Below are 22,415 nucleotides of genomic sequence, written 5' to 3' on the forward strand. Positions count from 1 at the left end.
TTCAACTGTCTCCTGAGCAGCTTTCTCCACCTTATTGGGTTCACCACCTTCCTCAACTTGCTGCTTCTGTTGCTCCGGCTTCTGCTCTTGACCTTCCTTTTTCACCTTACTGACGGATTGAAATTTTCGTACAGCATTATGCGTCACCCTAAAATAGGAAGGAAATCAAATTTTTCATTACAATCGTATTTTTCGGTGAATTCGGCCCTGATAATTTGAAAATAATAAAAAGAAGTTTTGTAATAGGGGAGGATGGCCCAATTCAGACCTCATATTATTTTATTTTTATACGGCCAGTGCTTAATGTAGATAAGACTTTATATATAGACAATAACGAAAATAATTAAGGACTTAAATTAACATTCATGGTACTAAATAAAAAAAAATATTTATATTTTACACCATATTTTGTGAGCAGTCCAAATTAGGCTGTTCTTCCCTAATATATAACTTCTTCTTTTCAATATTTCAATAAAATCAATATTTTGATTTCTTTTTGTGGGGGGATTGAAAAAAAATAAAAAAAAAAAAGCATTAAAATCAAAATTTTCTCACCTTTCACGTGGTGGTACCGACGTGAAAATTCATGCATCTGTTCACGCACACGGTGCGTGAAAAGAAAGCATTGAATTTCCACACAAACACACCAAGGGTGTGTGGTGACGTAAGTGTCGCGAGTGGAGCAAAATTTTGGGGAATTTCGTAATTTTGGGGATATTTAAATAAATAGAGGCACTTTGGACATCTACATTTTCCCCCCTTTCCAATCGTGAAATTTTTTTTTTTAATTTTATTCAATACTTTAGGTGAGCGAGGTGTCAAAAGAATTTTTTCATAGGCGTAAAAAGAGTGAATGAAAAAGAAAATGAATTTTCAGGGGGTGTTTGTGGGAGGATTTGAAAAAATAAAAAAAAAGCATTATAATCAAAATTTTCTCACCTTTCACGTGGTGGTACCGACGTGAAAATTCATGCATCTATTCACGCACACGGTGCACCGTTGTTGCTTTCTTCACAACTGGCATCTGTGGTCGATTCTGGCTTCTTCTCTTCCTGCGTCTCCGGCATAGAAGGCGTTTCAACTGTCTCCTGAGCAGCTTTCTCCACCTTATTGGGTTCACCACCTTCCTCAACTTGCTGCTTCTGTTGCTCCGGCTTCTGCTCTTGACCTTCCTTTTTCACCTTACTGACGGATTGAAATTTTCGTACAGCATTATGCGTCACCCTAAAATAGGAAGGAAATCAAATTTTTCATTACAATCATATAAAAAATAAAACAAAGCATTAAAATAGAAATTTTCTCACCTTTCACGTGGTGGTACCCACGTGAAAATTCATGCATCTATTCACGCACACGGTGCACCGTTGTTGCTTTCTTCACAACTGGCATCTGTGGTCGATTCTGGCTTCTTCTCTTCCTGCGTCTCCGGCATAGAAGGCGTTTCAACTGTCTCCTGAGCAGCTTTCTCCACCTTATTGGGTTCACCACCTTCCTCAACTTGCTGCTTCTGTTGCTCCGGCTTCTGCTCTTGACCTTCCTTTTTCACCTTACTGACGGATTGAAATTTTCGTACAGCATTATGCGTCACCCTAAAATAGGAATGAAATCAAATTTTTCATTACAATCTTATAAAAAATTTAAAAAAGCATTAAAATTAAATAAATTAAATTAATTAATTAAATTAAATTAAGTTAAATTAAAATTAAATTAAGCATTAAATTTCTCACCTTTCACGTGGTGGTACCGACGTAAAAATTCATGCATCTATTCACGCACACGGTGCATCGTTGTTGCTTTCTTCACAACTGGCATCTGTGGTCGATTCTGGCTTCTTCTCTTCCTGCGTCTCCGGCATAGAAGGCGTTTCAACTGTCTCCTGAGCAGCTTTCTCCACCTTATTGGGTTCACCACCTTCCTCAACTTGCTGCTTCTGTTGCTCCGGCTTCTGCTCTTGACCTTCCTTTTTCACCTTACTGACGGATTGAAATTTTCGTACAGCATTATGCGTCACCCTAAAATAGGAAGGAAATCAAATTTTTCATTACAATCTTATATAACATAAAAAAAAGCATTAAAATCGAAATTTTCTCACCTTTCACGTGGTGGTACCCACGTGAAAATTCATGCATCTATTCACGCACACGGTGCACCGTTGTTGCTTTCTTCACAACTGGCATCTGTGGTCGATTCTGGCTTCTTCTCTTCCTGCGTCTCCGGCATAGAAGGCGTTTCAACTGTCTCCTGAGCAGCTTTCTCCACCTTATTGGGTTCACCACCTTCCTCAACTTGCTGCTTCTGTTGCTCCGGCTTCTGCTCTTGACCTTCCTTTTTCACCTTACTGACGGATTGAAATTTTCGTACAGCATTATGCGTCACCCTAAAATAGGAAGGAAATCAAATTTTTCATTACAATCGTATTTTTCGGTGAATTCGGCCCTGATAATTTGAAAATAATAAAAAGAAGTTTTGTAATAGGGGAGGATGGCCCAATTCAGACCTCATATTATTTTATTTTTATACGGCCAGTGCTTAATGTAGATAAGACTTTATATATAGACAATAACGAAAATAATTAAGGACTTAAATTAACATTCATGGTACTAAATAAAAAAAAATATTTATATTTTACACCATATTTTGTGAGCAGTCCAAATTAGGCTGTTCTTCCCTAATATATAACTTCTTCTTTTCAATATTTCAATAAAATCAATATTTTGATTTCTTTTTGTGGGGGGATTGAAAAAAAATAAAAAAAAAAGCATTAAAATCAAAATTTTCTCACCTTTCACGTGGTGGTACCGACGTGAAAATTCATGCATCTGTTCACGCACACGGTGCGTGAAAAGAAAGCATTGAATTTCCACACAAACACACCAAGGGTGTGTGGTGACGTAAGTGTCGCGAGTGGAGCAAAATTTTGGGGAATTTCGTAATTTTGGGGATATTTAAATAAATAGAGGCACTTTGGACATCTACATTTTCCCCCCTTTCCAATCGTGAAATTTTTTTTTTAATTTTATTCAATACTTTAGGTGAGCGAGGTGTCAAAAGAATTTTTTCATAGGCGTAAAAAGAGTGAATGAAAAAGAAAATGAATTTTCAGGGGGTGTTTGTGGGAGGATTTGAAAAAATAAAAAAAAAGCATTATAATCAAAATTTTCTCACCTTTCACGTGGTGGTACCGACGTGAAAATTCATGCATCTATTCACGCACACGGTGCACCGTTGTTGCTTTCTTCACAACTGGCATCTGTGGTCGATTCTGGCTTCTTCTCTTCCTGCGTCTCCGGCATAGAAGGCGTTTCAACTGTCTCCTGAGCAGCTTTCTCCACCTTATTGGGTTCACCACCTTCCTCAACTTGCTGCTTTGTTGCTCCGGCTTCTGCTCTTGACCTTCCTTTTTCACCTTACTGACGGATTGAAATTTTCGTACAGCATTATGCGTCACCCTAAAATAGGAAGGAAATCAAATTTTTCATTACAATCTTATATAAAATAAAAAAAGCATTAAAATTAAATAAATTAAATTAATTAATTATATTAAATTAAATTTAATTAAAATTAAATTAAGCATTAAATTTCTCACCTTTCACGTGGTGGTACCCACGTGAAAATTCATGCATCTATTCACGCACACGGTGCACCGTTGTTGCTTTCTTCACAACTGGCATCTGTGGTCGATTCTGGCTTCTTCTCTTCCTGCGTCTCCGGCATAGAAGGCGTTTCAACTGTCTCCTGAGCAGCTTTCTCCACCTTATTGGGTTCACCACCTTCCTCAACTTGCTGCTTCTGTTGCTCCGGCTTCTGCTCTTGACCTTCCTTTTTCACCTTACTGACGGATTGAAATTTTCGTACAGCATTATGCGTCACCCTAAAATAGGAAGGAAATCAAATTTTTCATTACAATCTTATATAAAATAAAAAAAAACATTAAAATTAAATAAATTAAATTAATTAATTAAATTAAATTAAATTAAATTAAAATTAAATTAAGCATTAAATTTCTCACCTTTCACGTGGTGGTACCCACGTGAAAATTCATGCATCTATTCACGCACACGGTGCACCGTTGTTGCTTTCTTCACAACTGGCATCTGTGGTCGATTCTGGCTTCTTCTCTTCCTGCGTCTCCGGCATAGAAGGCGTTTCAACTGTCTCCTGAGCAGCTTTCTCCACCTTATTGGGTTCACCACCTTCCTCAACTTGCTGCTTTGTTGCTCCGGCTTCTGCTCTTGACCTTCCTTTTTCACCTTACTGACGGATTGAAATTTTCGTACAGCATTATGCGTCACCCTAAAATAGGAAGGAAATCAAATTTTTCATTACAATCTTATAAAAAATAAAAAAAAGCATTAAAATTAAATAAATTAAATTAATTAATTAAATTAAATTAAATTAAATTAAAATTAAATTAAGCATTAAATTTCTCACCTTTCACGTGGTGGTACCCACGTGAAAATTCATGCATCTATTCACGCACACGGTGCACCGTTGTTGCTTTCTTCACAACTGGCATCTGTGGTCGATTCTGGCTTCTTCTCTTCCTGCGTCTCCGGCATAGAAGGCGTTTCAACTGTCTCTTGAGCAGCTTTCTCCACCTTATTGGGTTCACCACCTTCCTCAACTTGCTGCTTCTGTTGCTCCGGCTTCTGCTCTTGACCTTCCTTTTTCACCTTACTGACGGATTGAAATTTTCGTACAGCATTATGCGTCACCCTAAAATAGGAAGGAAATCAAATTTTTCATTACAATCTTATATAAAATAAAAAAAGCATTAAAATTAAATAAATTAAATTAATTAATTAAATTAAATTAAATTAAATTAAAATTAAATTAAGCATTAAATTTCTCATCTTTCACGTGGTGGTACTCACGTGAAAATTCATGCATCTATTCACGCACACGGTGCACCGTTGTTGCTTTCTTCACAACTGGCATCTGTGGTCGATTCTGGCTTCTTCTCTTCCTGCGTCTCCGGCATAGAAGGCGTTTCAACTGTCTCCTGAGCAGCTTTCTCCACCTTATTGGGTTCACCACCTTCCTCAACTTGCTGCTTCTGTTGCTCCGGCTTCTGCTCTTGACCTTCCTTTTTCACCTTACTGACGGATTGAAATTTTCGTACAGCATTATGCGTCACCCTAAAATAGGAAGGAAATCAAATTTTTCATTACAATCTTATATAAAATAAAAAAAGCATTAAAATTAAATAAATTAAATTAATTAATTATATTAAATTAAATTTAATTAAAATTAAATTAAGCATTAAATTTCTCACCTTTCACGTGGTGGTACCGACGTGAAAATTCATGCATCTATTCACGCACACGGTGCACCGTTGTTGCTTTCTTCACAACTGGCATCTGTGGTCGATTCTGGCTTCTTCTCTTCCTGCGTCTCCGGCATAGAAGGCGTTTCAACTGTCTCCTGAGCAGCTTTCTCCACCTTATTGGGTTCACCACCTTCCTCAACTTGCTGCTTCTGTTGCTCCGGCTTCTGCTCTTGACCTTCCTTTTTCACCTTACTGACGGATTGAAATTTTCGTACAGCATTATGCGTCACCCTAAAATAGGAAGGAAATCAAATTTTTCATTACAATCTTATAAAAAATAAAAAAAAGCATTAAAATTAAATAAATTAAATTAATTAATTAAATTAAATTAAATTAAATTAAAATTAAATTAAGCATTAAATTTCTCACCTTTCACGTGGTGGTACCCACGTGAAAATTCATGCATCTATTCACGCACACGGTGCACCGTTGTTGCTTTCTTCACAACTGGCATCTGTGGTCGATTCTGGCTTCTTCTCTTCCTGCGTCTCCGGCATAGAAGGCGTTTCAACTGTCTCCTGAGCAGCTTTCTCCACCTTATTGGGTTCACCACCTTCCTCAACTTGCTGCTTCTGTTGCTCCGGCTTCTGCTCTTGACCTTCCTTTTTCACCTTACTGACGGATTGAAATTTTCGTACAGCATTATGCGTCACCCTAAAATAGGAATGAAATCAAATTTTTCATTACAATCTTATAAAAAATTTAAAAAAGCATTAAAATTAAATAAATTAAATTAATTAATTAAATTAAATTAAGTTAAATTAAAATTAAATTAAGCATTAAATTTCTCACCTTTCACGTGGTGGTACCGACGTAAAAATTCATGCATCTATTCACGCACACGGTGCACCGTTGTTGCTTTCTTCACAACTGGCATCTGTGGTCGATTCTGGCTTCTTCTCTTCCTGCGTCTCCGGCATAGAAGGCGTTTCAACTGTCTCTTGAGCAGCTTTCTCCACCTTATTGGGTTCACCACCTTCCTCAACTTGCTGCTTCTGTTGCTCCGGCTTCTGCTCTTGACCTTCCTTTTTCACCTTACTGACGGATTGAAATTTTCGTACAGCATTATGCGTCACCCTAAAATAGGAATGAAATCAAATTTTTCATTACAATCTTATAAAAAATTTAAAAAAGCATTAAAATTAAATAAATTAAATTAATTAATTAAATTAAATTAAGTTAAATTAAAATTAAATTAAGCATTAAATTTCTCACCTTTCACGTGGTGGTACCGACGTAAAAATTCATGCATCTATTCACGCACACGGTGCACCGTTGTTGCTTTCTTCACAACTGGCATCTGTGGTCGATTCTGGCTTCTTCTCTTCCTGCGTCTCCGGCATAGAAGGCGTTTCAACTGTCTCTTGAGCAGCTTTCTCCACCTTATTGGGTTCACCACCTTCCTCAACTTGCTGCTTCTGTTGCTCCGGCTTCTGCTCTTGACCTTCCTTTTTCACCTTACTGACGGATTGAAATTTTCGTACAGCATTATGCGTCACCCTAAAATAGGAATGAAATCAAATTTTTCATTACAATCTTATAAAAAATTTAAAAAAGCATTAAAATTAAATAAATTAAATTAATTAATTAAATTAAATTAAGTTAAATTAAAATTAAATTAAGCATTAAATTTCTCACCTTTCACGTGGTGGTACCGACGTAAAAATTCATGCATCTATTCACGCACACGGTGCATCGTTGTTGCTTTCTTCACAACTGGCATCTGTGGTCGATTCTGGCTTCTTCTCTTCCTGCGTCTCCGGCATAGAAGGCGTTTCAACTGTCTCCTGAGCAGCTTTCTCCACCTTATTGGGTTCACCACCTTCCTCAACTTGCTGCTTCTGTTGCTCCGGCTTCTGCTCTTGACCTTCCTTTTTCACCTTACTGACGGATTGAGATTTTCGTACAGCATTATGCGTCACCCTAAAATAGGAATGAAATCAAATTTTTCATTACAATCTTATAAAAAATTTAAAAAAGCATTAAAATTAAATAAATTAAATTAATTAATTAAATTAAATTAAGTTAAATTAAAATTAAATTAAGCATTAAATTTCTCACCTTTCACGTGGTGGTACCGACGTAAAAATTCATGCATCTATTCACGCACACGGTGCATCGTTGTTGCTTTCTTCACAACTGGCATCTGTGGTCGATTCTGGCTTCTTCTCTTCCTGCGTCTCCGGCATAGAAGGCGTTTCAACTGTCTCCTGAGCAGCTTTCTCCACCTTATTGGGTTCACCACCTTCCTCAACTTGCTGCTTCTGTTGCTCCGGCTTCTGCTCTTGACCTTCCTTTTTCACCTTACTGACGGATTGAGATTTTCGTACAGCATTATGCGTCACCCTAAAATAGGAAGGAAATCAAATTTTTCATTACAATCTTATTTTTCGGTGAATTCGGCCCTGATAATTTGAAAATAATAAAAAGAAGAAGTTTTGTAATAGGGGAGGATGGCCCAATTCAGACCTCATATTATTTTATTTTTATACGGCCAGTGCTTAATGTGGATAAGACTTTATATATAGACAATAATGAAAATAATTAAGGACTTAAATTAACATTCATGGTACTAAATTAAAAAAAATATATTTATATTTTATACCATATTTTGTGAGCAGTCCGAATTAGGCTGTTCTTCCCTAATATATAACTTCTTCTTTTCAATATTTCAATGAAATCAATATTTTGATTTCTTTTTGTGGGGGGATTTGAAAAAAATAAAAAAAAAGGATAAAAATCTAAATTTTATTAGCTTTCCAACGATGGTACCCACGTGAAAATCCATGAAGGCATGCACGCACACGACGCGTAAACATATAAATTGCGCGTTGGACTCGGCATTTTGCTACCAGAAGCCAGTTATTGTATATATATACACCGACGTCATTCGAGGTAAAAAGTGCCGCGAAAAAAAGGGTCAACTTTGCAATGAAATTATGAGGATAATTTTGGGGGGATTTGGAAAATTAATGGCACTTTTCACATCTACATTTTCTCAGCTTTCACGTGGTGGTACCCACGTGAGAATTCATGCATCTATTCACGCACACGGTGCGTGAAAAGAAAGCATTGAATTTCCACACAAACACACCAAGGGTGTGTGGTGACGTAAGTGTCGCGAGTGGCGCAAAATTTTGGGGAATTTCGTAATTTTGAGGATATTTAAATAAATAGAGGCACTTTGGACATCTACATTTTCCCCCCTTTCCACTCGTGAATTTTTTTTTTTTTAAATTTTATTCAATACTTTAGGTGAGCGAGGTGTCAAAAGAATTTTTTCATAGGCGAAAAAAGTGAATGAAAAAGAAAATGAATTTTCAGGGGGTGTTTGTGGGAGGATTTGAAAAAATTAAAAAAAGCATTAAAATCAAAATTTTCTCACCTTTCACGTGGTGGTACCGACGTAAAAATTCATGCATCTATTCACGCACACGGTGCACCGTTGTTGCTTTCTTCACAACTGGCATCTGTGGTCGATTCTGGCTTCTTCTCTTCCTGCGTCTCCGGCATAGAAGGCGTTTCAACTGTCTCCTGAGCAGCTTTCTCCACCTTATTGGGTTCACCACCTTCCTCAACTTGCTGCTTCTGTTGCTCCGGCTTCTGCTCTTGACCTTCCTTTTTCACCTTACTGACGGATTGAAATTTTCGTACAGCATTATGCGTCACCCTAAAATAGGAAGGAAATCAAATTTTTCATTACAATCGTATTTTTCGGTGAATTCGGCCCTGATAATTTGAAAATAATAAAAAGAAGTTTTGTAATAGGGGAGGATGGCCCAATTCAGACCTCATATTATTTTATTTTTATACGGCCAGTGCTTAATGTAGATAAGACTTTATATATAGACAATAACGAAAATAATTAAGGACTTAAATTAACATTCATGGTACTAAATAAAAAAAAATATTTATATTTTACACCATATTTTGTGAGCAGTCCAAATTAGGCTGTTCTTCCCTAATATATAACTTCTTCTTTTCAATATTTCAATAAAATCAATATTTTGATTTCTTTTTGTGGGGGGATTGAAAAAAAATAAAAAAAAAAGCATTAAAATCAAAATTTTCTCACCTTTCACGTGGTGGTACCGACGTGAAAATTCATGCATCTGTTCACGCACACGGTGCGTGAAAAGAAAGCATTGAATTTCCACACAAACACACCAAGGGTGTGTGGTGACGTAAGTGTCGCGAGTGGAGCAAAATTTTGGGGAATTTCGTAATTTTGGGGATATTTAAATAAATAGAGGCACTTTGGACATCTACATTTTCCCCCCTTTCCAATCGTGAAATTTTTTTTTTAATTTTATTCAATACTTTAGGTGAGCGAGGTGTCAAAAGAATTTTTTCATAGGCGTAAAAAGAGTGAATGAAAAAGAAAATGAATTTTCAGGGGGTGTTTGTGGGAGGATTTGAAAAAATAAAAAAAAAGCATTATAATCAAAATTTTCTCACCTTTCACGTGGTGGTACCGACGTGAAAATTCATGCATCTATTCACGCACACGGTGCACCGTTGTTGCTTTCTTCACAACTGGCATCTGTGGTCGATTCTGGCTTCTTCTCTTCCTGCGTCTCCGGCATAGAAGGCGTTTCAACTGTCTCCTGAGCAGCTTTCTCCACCTTATTGGGTTCACCACCTTCCTCAACTTGCTGCTTCTGTTGCTCCGGCTTCTGCTCTTGACCTTCCTTTTTCACCTTACTGACGGATTGAAATTTTCGTACAGCATTATGCGTCACCCTAAAATAGGAAGGAAATCAAATTTTTCATTACAATCATATAAAAAATAAAACAAAGCATTAAAATAGAAATTTTCTCACCTTTCACGTGGTGGTACCCACGTGAAAATTCATGCATCTATTCACGCACACGGTGCACCGTTGTTGCTTTCTTCACAACTGGCATCTGTGGTCGATTCTGGCTTCTTCTCTTCCTGCGTCTCCGGCATAGAAGGCGTTTCAACTGTCTCCTGAGCAGCTTTCTCCACCTTATTGGGTTCACCACCTTCCTCAACTTGCTGCTTCTGTTGCTCCGGCTTCTGCTCTTGACCTTCCTTTTTCACCTTACTGACGGATTGAAATTTTCGTACAGCATTATGCGTCACCCTAAAATAGGAATGAAATCAAATTTTTCATTACAATCTTATAAAAAATTTAAAAAAGCATTAAAATTAAATAAATTAAATTAATTAATTAAATTAAATTAAGTTAAATTAAAATTAAATTAAGCATTAAATTTCTCACCTTTCACGTGGTGGTACCGACGTAAAAATTCATGCATCTATTCACGCACACGGTGCATCGTTGTTGCTTTCTTCACAACTGGCATCTGTGGTCGATTCTGGCTTCTTCTCTTCCTGCGTCTCCGGCATAGAAGGCGTTTCAACTGTCTCCTGAGCAGCTTTCTCCACCTTATTGGGTTCACCACCTTCCTCAACTTGCTGCTTCTGTTGCTCCGGCTTCTGCTCTTGACCTTCCTTTTTCACCTTACTGACGGATTGAGATTTTCGTACAGCATTATGCGTCACCCTAAAATAGGAAGGAAATCAAATTTTTCATTACAATCTTATTTTTCGGTGAATTCGGCCCTGATAATTTGAAAATAATAAAAAGAAGAAGTTTTGTAATAGGGGAGGATGGCCCAATTCAGACCTCATATTATTTTATTTTTATACGGCCAGTGCTTAATGTGGATAATGTAACATACTTGAAACATAAATGAAATAAATCAGTTCACGTTCAACCATCGATGAGTAAACACCTCAATATTGGCGACGACGGGATTTTTTTTTCTGTACCGCGTGTGTGAAGAATGAGTGTAGAACGTGCGGAGCAAGGTGGTGCGGTGCCACGGATGGCACGCGAGGCCCCCATAGGAGGGCCTGGAGGATCGTTTTTTGGGACGATTGAGCCTTTCGTACCAGAGGAAGGGAATGATTTTGAGGACTATTTGGAGCGTATGGATCATCTGTTGGCGTTTAATGGCGTCACGGAAGATTCTAAGAAATGTTCGGCGTTCATTTTCTTTGTGGGAAATGCATGCGTGAAAAAGCTAAAAGCAGCAATTCAGCCAGATCCTGTGACCAGTTTGACGTACAAACAGATGAAAGACATCCTGAAAGAGAAGTTTATGCCGAAGAAGAGTGTCACGGCGGAGCGTTTTAAATTCTATGGGAGAAAACAGGAAGAAGGTGAATCGATCACGGACTACGTGAGTGAATTGCAACTTTTGGCAAGTTCGTGTAAGTTTGGGCAATTCTTGAAAGAAGCTTTGCGTGACAAGCTAGTTTGCGGAGTACGTTCATCAAGAATTCAAGCAAGACTGCTGGATGAGGACAAGAATTTTGATCAAACGCTCAAACTGGCTATAGCGATGGAGCTGTCGGAAGAGAACGTTAAAATGATGAAGCCTGCGAAAACAGTGGCGGCCATTAAGAAATCGAGTCAGAAGGAGAAAAACTTTGCCCCGAAAGGGAAGAATCACGGAGGCAATGGAAACTCAAAGAGAGGAAATTTCAGTGACTCAAAACTCCGGGAGCACAGACAACGAGATGAAAGTACTGACCGGAGGGGTTCAAAGAGAAGGAATCGATCCCCGATCAAGTGTTTCAGATGTGGAAACTGGGGGAATCACGTGGCTGCGGAGTGCACCGTGGGAAAAAAGTCAAAGCGAGAACAACGCGGTGAAAGGGCGAATAAACGTCACTTGCGGGCAATACAGGATTCGGATGATGAAATCTCAACGGAAAGCAGCTACGATTCCGATCGCATGGGAGAGAAAGTAAAGAATTTGAGGACGTTTTTGACGTTACGGACTGCAGTCCAATCAAAGAATTTTCCGCAAGTGTTGTACTTAAGCCGGATGCAACTCCGGTTTTCCACAAACCGTATTCAGTTCCTTATGGAATACGGAAAGAGGTAGAGCAAGAATTGAAGAGATTGGTCGACACCGGGATACTCATACCCGTACAATATGCAAAATGGGCTTCACCCATGGTGGTGGTAAAGAAGAAGAATGGAAGTCTACGTCTTTGCGTAGATTGCAAGGTCTCGGTGAATAATTTTGTGGAGTTGGCCCATTATCCATTGCCACGCATTGATGAATGTTTTTTAAGTCTGACGGGGTGTTCAGTATTCTGCGTTTTGGATCTCGCAGGGGCATATCAACAATTGTTGTTGGCACCAGAATCGCGTGAGCTTCTTACGATAAATACTCATTGGGGTTTGTTCCAATATACGCGGTTGGTGTATGGCTTGAATTCAAGCCCGGCAATATTCCAGAGTACAATGGAGCGTATCTTGGAGGGAATACCGCAGGTAACCTGTTACATCGATGACATCCTCATTGGGGGTAAGGATGTTAAAGAGTGTGAGAAACTCTTGCGCAGGGTTCTAAATCGGTTGAGGAAGTTCAACGTAAAGGCAAACAAAAGTAAATGCTCATTTTTTAAGACAGAGATTGAATATTTGGGACATAGTCTGTCAGGCAATGGAATAAAGCCTCTAAAGAGCAAACTTGAGTTCATTAAAAACGCGGATTCACCGAAGAATGTGACGGAGTTGCGGTCGTATTTGGGTTTGCTGAACTTCTATGGGCGATTTATTCGTAACCTATCCAGTCGAGTATCCGTCTTGTATTCCCTGCTCAAGAAGGGTAGTGCGTTTGTGTGGACGGATGATCATGAGAGAGTTTTTCAGGATAGCAAATCATGGCTGTGTGAGGAGACTCTACTAACACATTACAGAAGCGACTTGCCATTGGTTATTAGTGTGGACGCCTCTGGAGTTGGCGTCGGAGCAGTGCTTGCTCACGAAATAGAGGGAGAAGAGATACCAATCGAGTTTGCGTCAAGTTCGCTTTCACCAGCCGAGAAGAATTATTCCATTGTGGAAAGAGAAGCCTTGAGCTTGGTTTTTGCTATCCGAAAATTCCATAAATTTATTTATGGAAGAGAAGTCACCGTCTACACAGACCACTCGAGCCTTCGTGAGTTGTTTGGGAAGCTAAAGAGATCAAATGCAGTGGCCACGGCGCGAATTGCTCGTTGGTCACTTTTGTTGGGCATGTATGATCTAAAAATCGTACATAGAAAGGGTTCGGATAACGCAAATGCTGATTTTTTGTCTCGATTCCCACAAAAGATAGAGACAGGAGTAGTTGATGACATGGTTAATTTTTGTGATGTCGTTGGGGATTTGCCCGTGTCAGAAAAAGAGGTTCAGCAAGCATCACAGAAAGATCGCATTATACAAGAACTTATCCATTGCATCACAAATGGATTTCCGCAAAATTGCCCCGATCGAATGAGACCCTTCGCAAGAGTTAAATCATCTCTGCACGTTAAGAAGGGAATCGTGTATTACGGGAACCGTGCGTTGATTCCTGAGGCGCTAAGAGAGTCAATTCTAGAGTTGTTGCATGCGGGACACGAGGGTATAGTGCGCGTTAAAGCTTTGGCGAGAAGCTGCTGTTGGTGGCCAAAAATCGATTCCGATATAGAAAACCGAGTGCGAAGTTGCGAAGTATGCCAGGAACTTGCTCCTAGGCCGAGAAATCTAAACATTACTCCATGGGTCAAGTCAAACAAGCCTTTTGCAAGAGTTCATGTTGATTTTTTTCATTTGAACGGGAAGACCTTTTTCCTCCTAGTAGATGAGCACTCACAATTTGTTCAAGTGGAATTAATGTCCAGCACGGATGCGATGTCGGTCATTAAGGTGTTGAGAAAATGTTTCATGATTTTCGGTTTGCCAGAAAAGCTGGTAAGCGATAATGGGCCACCCTTCACATCAAAATTGTTTAAAAAGTTTTTGCAAGAGAATGGCATTGAGCAAGTTACTTCACCACCTTACCATCCACCATCCAATGGTCTTGCAGAACGTAATGTCAAAACGATCAAAATTGCCTTGAAGAAATATCTAAGAGATGAGAAAGGTAAAGGAGTATCGTTGAAAGTTAATCTCGAAAATCTCTGTTTCAGACACAACACCACGCCCACGACGGAGCATGGTCTCTCTCCTTTGCAGAGACTTCTCCAATATTCACCACGGACGCTCTTACACGTCCTAAATCCCAACACGAAGGAAGTCCCAGTGAGACACCGGAAGCTTAAGGAAGTTCCAGAAAATGCGGGGGGAAGTGAGGGGAGAAATGCGTCATCGAAGAAGCCATTTATGAAGGGTGATCAGGTGTTGTACTACACAGGAGAAGAATGGATAAAAGGATGTGTTGTAAAGAGAATTTCAAAAGTCGTGTATACGATAAATGTGGACGGTGCTACGATCAAGTGCCATCGGGATCAGTTGAAGAAATATCATCGACGCTGGATTATTCCCGATGTTCCTGATAGGAATGATGAAGTCAATGAGAATACTTCGGAACATTCCAGTGAAGACGATGTTTTCTACAGCCCAATGAAATCTACCCCTGAGGTACCTCTACCGCGACGAAGCGCAAGGCTCCGCGATAAACCAAGAATAAACTATAAAGAATGAAATATTTTGTCAAAATGAATTAAACCCTAAAAGGGGAGAAAATGTAACATACTTGAAACATAAATGAAATAAATCAGTTCACGTTCAACCATCGATGAGTAAACACCTCAGATAAGACTTTATATATAGACAATAATGAAAATAATTAAGGACTTAAATTAACATTCATGGTACTAAATTAAAAAAAATATATTTATATTTTATACCATATTTTGTGAGCAGTCCGAATTAGGCTGTTCTTCCCTAATATATAACTTCTTCTTTTCAATATTTCAATGAAATCAATATTTTGATTTCTTTTTGTGGGGGGATTTGAAAAAAATAAAAAAAAAGGATAAAAATCTAAATTTTATTAGCTTTCCAACGATGGTACCCACGTGAAAATCCATGAAGGCATGCACGCACACGACGCGTAAACATATAAATTGCGCGTTGGACTCGGCATTTTGCTACCAGAAGCCAGTTATTGTATATATATACACCGACGTCATTCGAGGTAAAAAGTGCCGCGAAAAAAAGGGTCAACTTTGCAATGAAATTATGAGGATAATTTTGGGGGGATTTGGAAAATTAATGGCACTTTTCACATCTACATTTTCTCAGCTTTCACGTGGTGGTACCCACGTGAGAATTCATGCATCTATTCACGCACACGGTGCGTGAAAAGAAAGCATTGAATTTCCACACAAACACACCAAGGGTGTGTGGTGACGTAAGTGTCGCGAGTGGCGCAAAATTTTGGGGAATTTCGTAATTTTGAGGATATTTAAATAAATAGAGGCACTTTGGACATCTACATTTTCCCCCCTTTCCACTCGTGAATTTTTTTTTTTTAAATTTTATTCAATACTTTAGGTGAGCGAGGTGTCAAAAGAATTTTTTCATAGGCGAAAAAAGTGAATGAAAAAGAAAATGAATTTTCAGGGGGTGTTTGTGGGAGGATTTGAAAAAATTAAAAAAAGCATTAAAATCAAAATTTTCTCACCTTTCACGTGGTGGTACCGACGTAAAAATTCATGCATCTATTCACGCACACGGTGCACCGTTGTTGCTTTCTTCACAACTGGCATCTGTGGTCGATTCTGGCTTCTTCTCTTCCTGCGTCTCCGGCATAGAAGGCGTTTCAACTGTCTCCTGAGCAGCTTTCTCCACCTTATTGGGTTCACCACCTTCCTCAACTTGCTGCTTCTGTTGCTCCGGCTTCTGCTCTTGACCTTCCTTTTTCACCTTACTGACGGATTGAAATTTTCGTACAGCATTATGCGTCACCCTAAAATAGGAAGGAAATCAAATTTTTCATTACAATCTTATATAAAATAAAAAAAGCATTAAAATTAAATAAATTAAATTAATTAATTATATTAAATTAAAATTAATTAAAATTAAATTAAGCATTAAATTTCTCACCTTTCACGTGGTGGTACCGACGTGAAAATTCATGCATCTATTCACGCACACGGTGCACCGTTGTTGCTTTCTTCACAACTGGCATCTGTGGTCGATTCTGGCTTCTTCTCTTCCTGCGTCTCCGGCATAGAAGGCGTTTCAACTGTCTCCTGAGCAGCTTTCTCCACCTTATTGGGTTCACCACCTTCCTCAACTTGCTGCTTCTGTTGCTCCGGCTTCTGCTCTTGACCTTCCTTTTTCACCTTACTGACGGATTGAAATTTTCGTACAGCATTATGCGTCACCCTAAAATAGGAAGGAAATCAAATTTTTCATTACAATCGTATTTTTCGGTGAATTCGGCCCTGATAATTTGAAAATAATAAAAAGAAGTTTTGTAATAGGGGAGGATGGCCCAATTCAGACCTCATATTATTTTATTTTTATACGGCCAGTGCTTAATGTAGATAAGACTTATAGATGTAGATATAGACAATAACGAAAATAATTAAGGACTTAAATTAACATTCATGGTACTAAATAAAAAAAAATATTTATATTTTACACCATATTTTGTGAGCAGTCCAAATTAGGCTGTTCTTCCCTAATATATAACTTCTTCTTTTCAATATTTCAATAAAATCAATATTTTGATTTCTTTTTGTGGGGGGATTGAAAAAAAATAAAAAAAAAAAGCATTAAAATCAAAATTTTCTCACCTTTCACGTGGTGGTACCGACGTGAAAATTCATGCATCTGTTCACGCACACGGTGCGTGAAAAGAAAGCATTGAATTTCCACACAAACACACCAAGGGTGTGTGGTGACGTAAGTGTCGCGAGTGGAGCAAAATTTTGGGGAATTTCGTAATTTTGGGGATATTTAAATAAATAGAGGCACTTTGGACATCTACATTTTCCCCCCTTTCCAATCGTGAAATTTTTTTTTTTAATTTTATTCAATACTTTAGGTGAGCGAGGTGTCAAAAGAATTTTTTCATAGGCGTAAAAAGAGTGAATGAAAAAGAAAATGAATTTTCAGGGGGTGTTTGTGGGAGGATTTGAAAAAATAAAAAAAAAGCATTATAATCAAAATTTTCTCACCTTTCACGTGGTGGTACCGACGTGAAAATTCATGCATCTATTCACGCACACGGTGCACCGTTGTTGCTTTCTTCACAACTGGCATCTGTGGTCGATTCTGGCTTCTTCTCTTCCTGCGTCTCCGGCATAGAAGGCGTTTCAACTGTCTCCTGAGCAGCTTTCTCCACCTTATTGGGTTCACCACCTTCCTCAACTTGCTGCTTCTGTTGCTCCGGCTTCTGCTCTTGACCTTCCTTTTTCACCTTACTGACGGATTGAAATTTTCGTACAGCATTATGCGTCACCCTAAAATAGGAAGGAAATCAAATTTTTCATTACAATCATATAAAAAATAAAACAAAGCATTAAAGTAGAAATTTTCTCACCTTTCACGTGGTGGTACCCACGTGAAAATTCATGCATCTATTCACGCACACGGTGCACCGTTGTTGCTTTCTTCACAACTGGCATCTGTGGTCGATTCTGGCTTCTTCTCTTCCTGCGTCTCCGGCATAGAAGGCGTTTCAACTGTCTCCTGAGCAGCTTTCTCCACCTTATTGGGTTCACCACCTTCCTCAACTTGCTGCTTCTGTTGCTCCGGCTTCTGCTCTTGACCTTCCTTTTTCACCTTACTGACGGATTGAAATTTTCGTACAGCATTATGCGTCACCCTAAAATAGGAATGAAATCAAATTTTTCATTACAATCTTATAAAAAATTTAAAAAAGCATTAAAATTAAATAAATTAAATTAATTAATTAAATTAAATTAAGTTAAATTAAAATTAAATTAAGCATTAAATTTCTCACCTTTCACGTGGTGGTACCGACGTAAAAATTCATGCATCTATTCACGCACACGGTGCACCGTTGTTGCTTTCTTCACAACTGGCATCTGTGGTCGATTCTGGCTTCTTCTCTTCCTGCGTCTCCGGCATAGAAGGCGTTTCAACTGTCTCCTGAGCAGCTTTCTCCACCTTATTGGGTTCACCACCTTCCTCAACTTGCTGCTTCTGTTGCTCCGGCTTCTGCTCTTGACCTTCCTTTTTCACCTTACTGACGGATTGAAATTTTCGTACAGCATTATGCGTCACCCTAAAATAGGAAGGAAATCAAATTTTTCATTACAATCTTATTTTTCGGTGAATTCGGCCCTGATAATTTGAAAATAATAAAAAGAAGAAGTTTTGTAATAGGGGAGGATGGCCCAATTCAGACCTCATATTATTTTATTTTTATACGGCCAGTGCTTAATGTGGATAAGACTTTATATATAGACAATAATGAAAATAATTAAGGACTTAAATTAACATTCATGGTACTAAATTAAAAAAAATATATTTATATTTTATACCATATTTTGTGAGCAGTCCGAATTAGGCTGTTCTTCCCTAATATATAACTTCTTCTTTTCAATATTTCAATGAAATCAATATTTTGATTTCTTTTTGTGGGGGGATTTGAAAAAAATAAAAAAAAGGATAAAAATCTAAATTTTATTAGCTTTCCAACGATGGTACCCACGTGAAAATCCATGAAGGCATGCACGCACACGACGCGTAAACATATAAATTGCGCGTTGGACTCGGCATTTTGCTACCAGAAGCCAGTTATTGTATATATATACACCGACGTCATTCGAGGTAAAAAGTGCCGCGAAAAAAAGGGTCAACTTTGCAATGAAATTATGAGGATAATTTTGGGGGGATTTGGAAAAATAATGGCACTTTTCACATCTACATTTTCTCAGCTTTCACGTGGTGGTACCCACGTGAGAATTCATGCATCTATTCACGCACACGGTGCGTGAAAAGAAAGCATTGAATTTCCACACAAACACACCAAGGGTGTGTGGTGACGTAAGTGTCGCGAGTGGCGCAAAATTTTGGGGAATTTCGTAATTTTGGGGATATTTAAATAAATAGAGGCACTTTGGACATCTACATTTTCCCCCCTTTCCACTCGTGAATTTTTTTTTTTAATTTTATTCAATACTTTAGGTGAGCGAGGTGTCAAAAGAATTTTTTCATAGGCGAAAAAAGTGAATGAAAAAGAAAATGAATTTTCAGGGGGTGTTTGTGGGAGGATTTGAAAAAATTAAAAAAAGCATTAAAATCAAAATTTTCTCACCTTTCACGTGGTGGTACCCACGTGAAAATTCATGCATCTATTCACGCACACGGTGCACCGTTGTTGCTTTCTTCACAACTGGCATCTGTGGTCGATTCTGGCTTCTTCTCTTCCTGCGTCTCCGGCATAGAAGGCGTTTCAACTGTCTCCTGAGCAGCTTTCTCCACCTTATTGGGTTCACCACCTTCCTCAACTTGCTGCTTCTGTTGCTCCGGCTTCTGCTCTTGACCTTCCTTTTTCACCTTACTGACGGATTGAAATTTTCGTACAGCATTATGCGTCACCCTAAAATAGGAAGGAAATCAAATTTTTCATTACAATCTTATATAAAATAAAAAAAAGCATTAAAATTAAATAAATTAAATTAATTAATTAAATTAAATTAAATTAAATTAAAATTAAATTAAGCATTAAATTTCTCACCTTTCACGTGGTGGTACCCACGTGAAAATTCATGCATCTATTCACGCACACGGTGCACCGTTATTGCTTTCTTCACAACTGGCATCTGTGGTCGATTCTGGCTTCTTCTCTTCCTGCGTCTCCGGCATAGAAGGCGTTTCAACTGTCTCCTGAGCAGCTTTCTCCACCTTATTGGGTTCACCACCTTCCTCAACTTGCTGCTTCTGTTGCTCCGGCTTCTGCTCTTGACCTTCCTTTTTCACCTTACTGACGGATTGAAATTTTCGTACAGCATTATGCGTCACCCTAAAATAGGAAGGAAATCAAATTTTTCATTACAATCGTATTTTTCGGTGAATTCGGCCCTGATAATTTGAAAATAATAAAAAGAAGAAGTTTTGTAATAGGGGAGGATGGCCCAATTCAGACCTCATATTATTTTATTTTTATACGGCCAGTGCTTAATGTGGATAAGACTTTATATATAGACAATAATGAAAATAATTAAGGACTTAAATTAACATTCATGGTACTAAATAAAAAAAAAAATATTTATATTTTACACCATATTTTGTGAGCAGTCCAAATTAGGCTGTTCTTCCCTAATATATAACTTCTTCTTTTCAATATTTCAATAAAATCAATATTTTGATTTCTTTTTGTGGGGGGATTGAAAAAAAATAAAAAAAAAAGCATTAAAATCAAAATTTTCTCACCTTTCACGTGGTGGTACCGACGTGAAAATTCATGCATCTGTTCACGCACACGGTGCGTGAAAAGAAAGCATTGAATTTCCACACAAACACACCAAGGGTGTGTGGTGACGTAAGTGTCGCGAGTGGAGCAAAATTTTGGGGAATTTCGTAATTTTGGGGATATTTAAATAAATAGAGGCACTTTGGACATCTTCATTTTCCCCCCTTTCCACTCGTGAAATTTTTTTTTTTAATTTTATTCAATACTTTAGGTGAGCGAGGTGTCAAAAGAATTTTTTCATAGGCGTAAAAAGAGTGAATGAAAAAGAAAATGAATTTTCAGGGGGGGTTTGTGGGAGGATTTGAAAAAAATAAAAAAAGCATTATAATCAAAATTTTCTCACCTTTCACGTGGTGGTACCGACGTGAAAATTCATGCATCTGTTCACGCACACGGTGCGTGAAAAGAAAGCATTGAATTTCCACACAAACACACCAAGGGTGTGTGGTGACGTAAGTGTCGCGAGTGGAGCAAAATTTTGGGGAATTTCGTAATTTTGGGGATATTTAAATAAATAGAGGCACTTTGGACATCTACATTTTCCCCCCTTTCCACTCGTGAAATTTTTAGCTGTGATTCTTTCTTCAAAGAATTAGCTGTGATTCTTTCTTCAAAGAAGCACAGCTTCTGTGTACACTCTAAAATGCAAAGTCGTCAGATCGGGCTCAAACTTGGGATGAGCACGAATTAGGGTCCCCACATTCCAAAAAACGGTGGCGCCAAAAATCTTTCCGTCCGTCCGGCCGTCCGGCCGGCCGGAACCTTTTGCTGAATTACAAGAGAACGGTAATAGATAGAGACTTGCGGTCAACGGCAAAGTTCATATATCGGGTGGAAGACATCCGATTATAAAGTTAGATCCGACCCCCCACCCCCCCGTCCACCATTTTGAATAACCCCCAAATTTTGTTTTCGCTATATCTCAGGCCCTATTATAGCTAGAGGTCTGAAATTTTGATATGTTGTAGGGGCCATCAAGACCTTTCCAACGATACTTCATTTTCGAAAATCGGTCGAGCCGTTTAGCCAATATGGCCGCCACAATTTTTCATCGAAAATCGGCCATAACTCGAGAACGGCTTGACCGATTTTGGTCAACTTGGGCTCAAATGAAAGATATTAATGAGCCCTACAATTGCTCGGAACATTGCAAGTTCAAAAAATGACCGCAAGTGGCGCTAAAATCGAAAACAAAATTTTCGATGAGTTTTCGATGAATATCTCGAGCACCGCTTTATAGAAATGCTTCAAATTTTGATATGTTATAGTTGACTATATTATCTATCTTCATGCCAAAAATGAAGAAAATCTATGTAGCCGTTCCGGAGATATCGCGTTTTAAAGTTAACATGTCATATCTTGAGTTGCATAAGACCAACGCCCCGCGAAGCGGGGCGTTTTATATATACATATATAAAAGTAAAGTAAAATATATATAAATGCATAGATATATACATTGTATATACATATAAAAATGCAAAGATAAATATTAAATAAAAATATAGCATGGATGGAACAGTATAAAGCGAAAGAACGGTAAGTAAAACTTACGGGCTGTGATTCTTTCTTTGTCAGTGAAATGTGAAGATGACTGAAAATTGAGGATGAGCAAATTTTGAGGAGAGACTTACTCGTGAGCCGAATCACAGCCAACGCCCACCACGATTATAAGGTTTTCTTCAAAATTTCTGCGCGTTGGCTGTGATTCGGCTCGCGAGTAAGTCTCTCCTCAAAATTTGCTCATCCTCAATTTTCAGTCATCTTCACATTTCACTGACAAAGAAAGAATCACAGCCCGTAAGTTTTACTTACCGTTCTTTTTTTTTTTTTAATT

The 22,415-nt window shown here is 38.3% G+C and overlaps 1 protein-coding gene across 1 annotated transcript; it reads left to right on the forward strand.

Moving 5' to 3' along the window:
- The first annotated feature begins 11,818 nt into the window (after positions 1-11,818).
- LOC129789447 (uncharacterized) lies at positions 11,819-14,881 on the forward strand. The gene is made up of 2 exons (XM_055826267.1): positions 11,819-12,112; positions 14,313-14,881. The coding sequence occupies exons 1-2, from the start codon at positions 11,823-11,825 to the stop codon at positions 14,824-14,826; spliced, it is 804 nt and encodes a 267-aa protein (XP_055682242.1). The 5' UTR covers positions 11,819-11,822; the 3' UTR covers positions 14,827-14,881.
- The last annotated feature ends 7,534 nt before the right edge of the window (positions 14,882-22,415 follow it).

Source organism: Lutzomyia longipalpis, chromosome 2 (assembly GCF_024334085.1).
Source record: "Lutzomyia longipalpis isolate SR_M1_2022 chromosome 2, ASM2433408v1".
Taxonomy (NCBI): domain Eukaryota; kingdom Metazoa; phylum Arthropoda; class Insecta; order Diptera; family Psychodidae; genus Lutzomyia; species Lutzomyia longipalpis.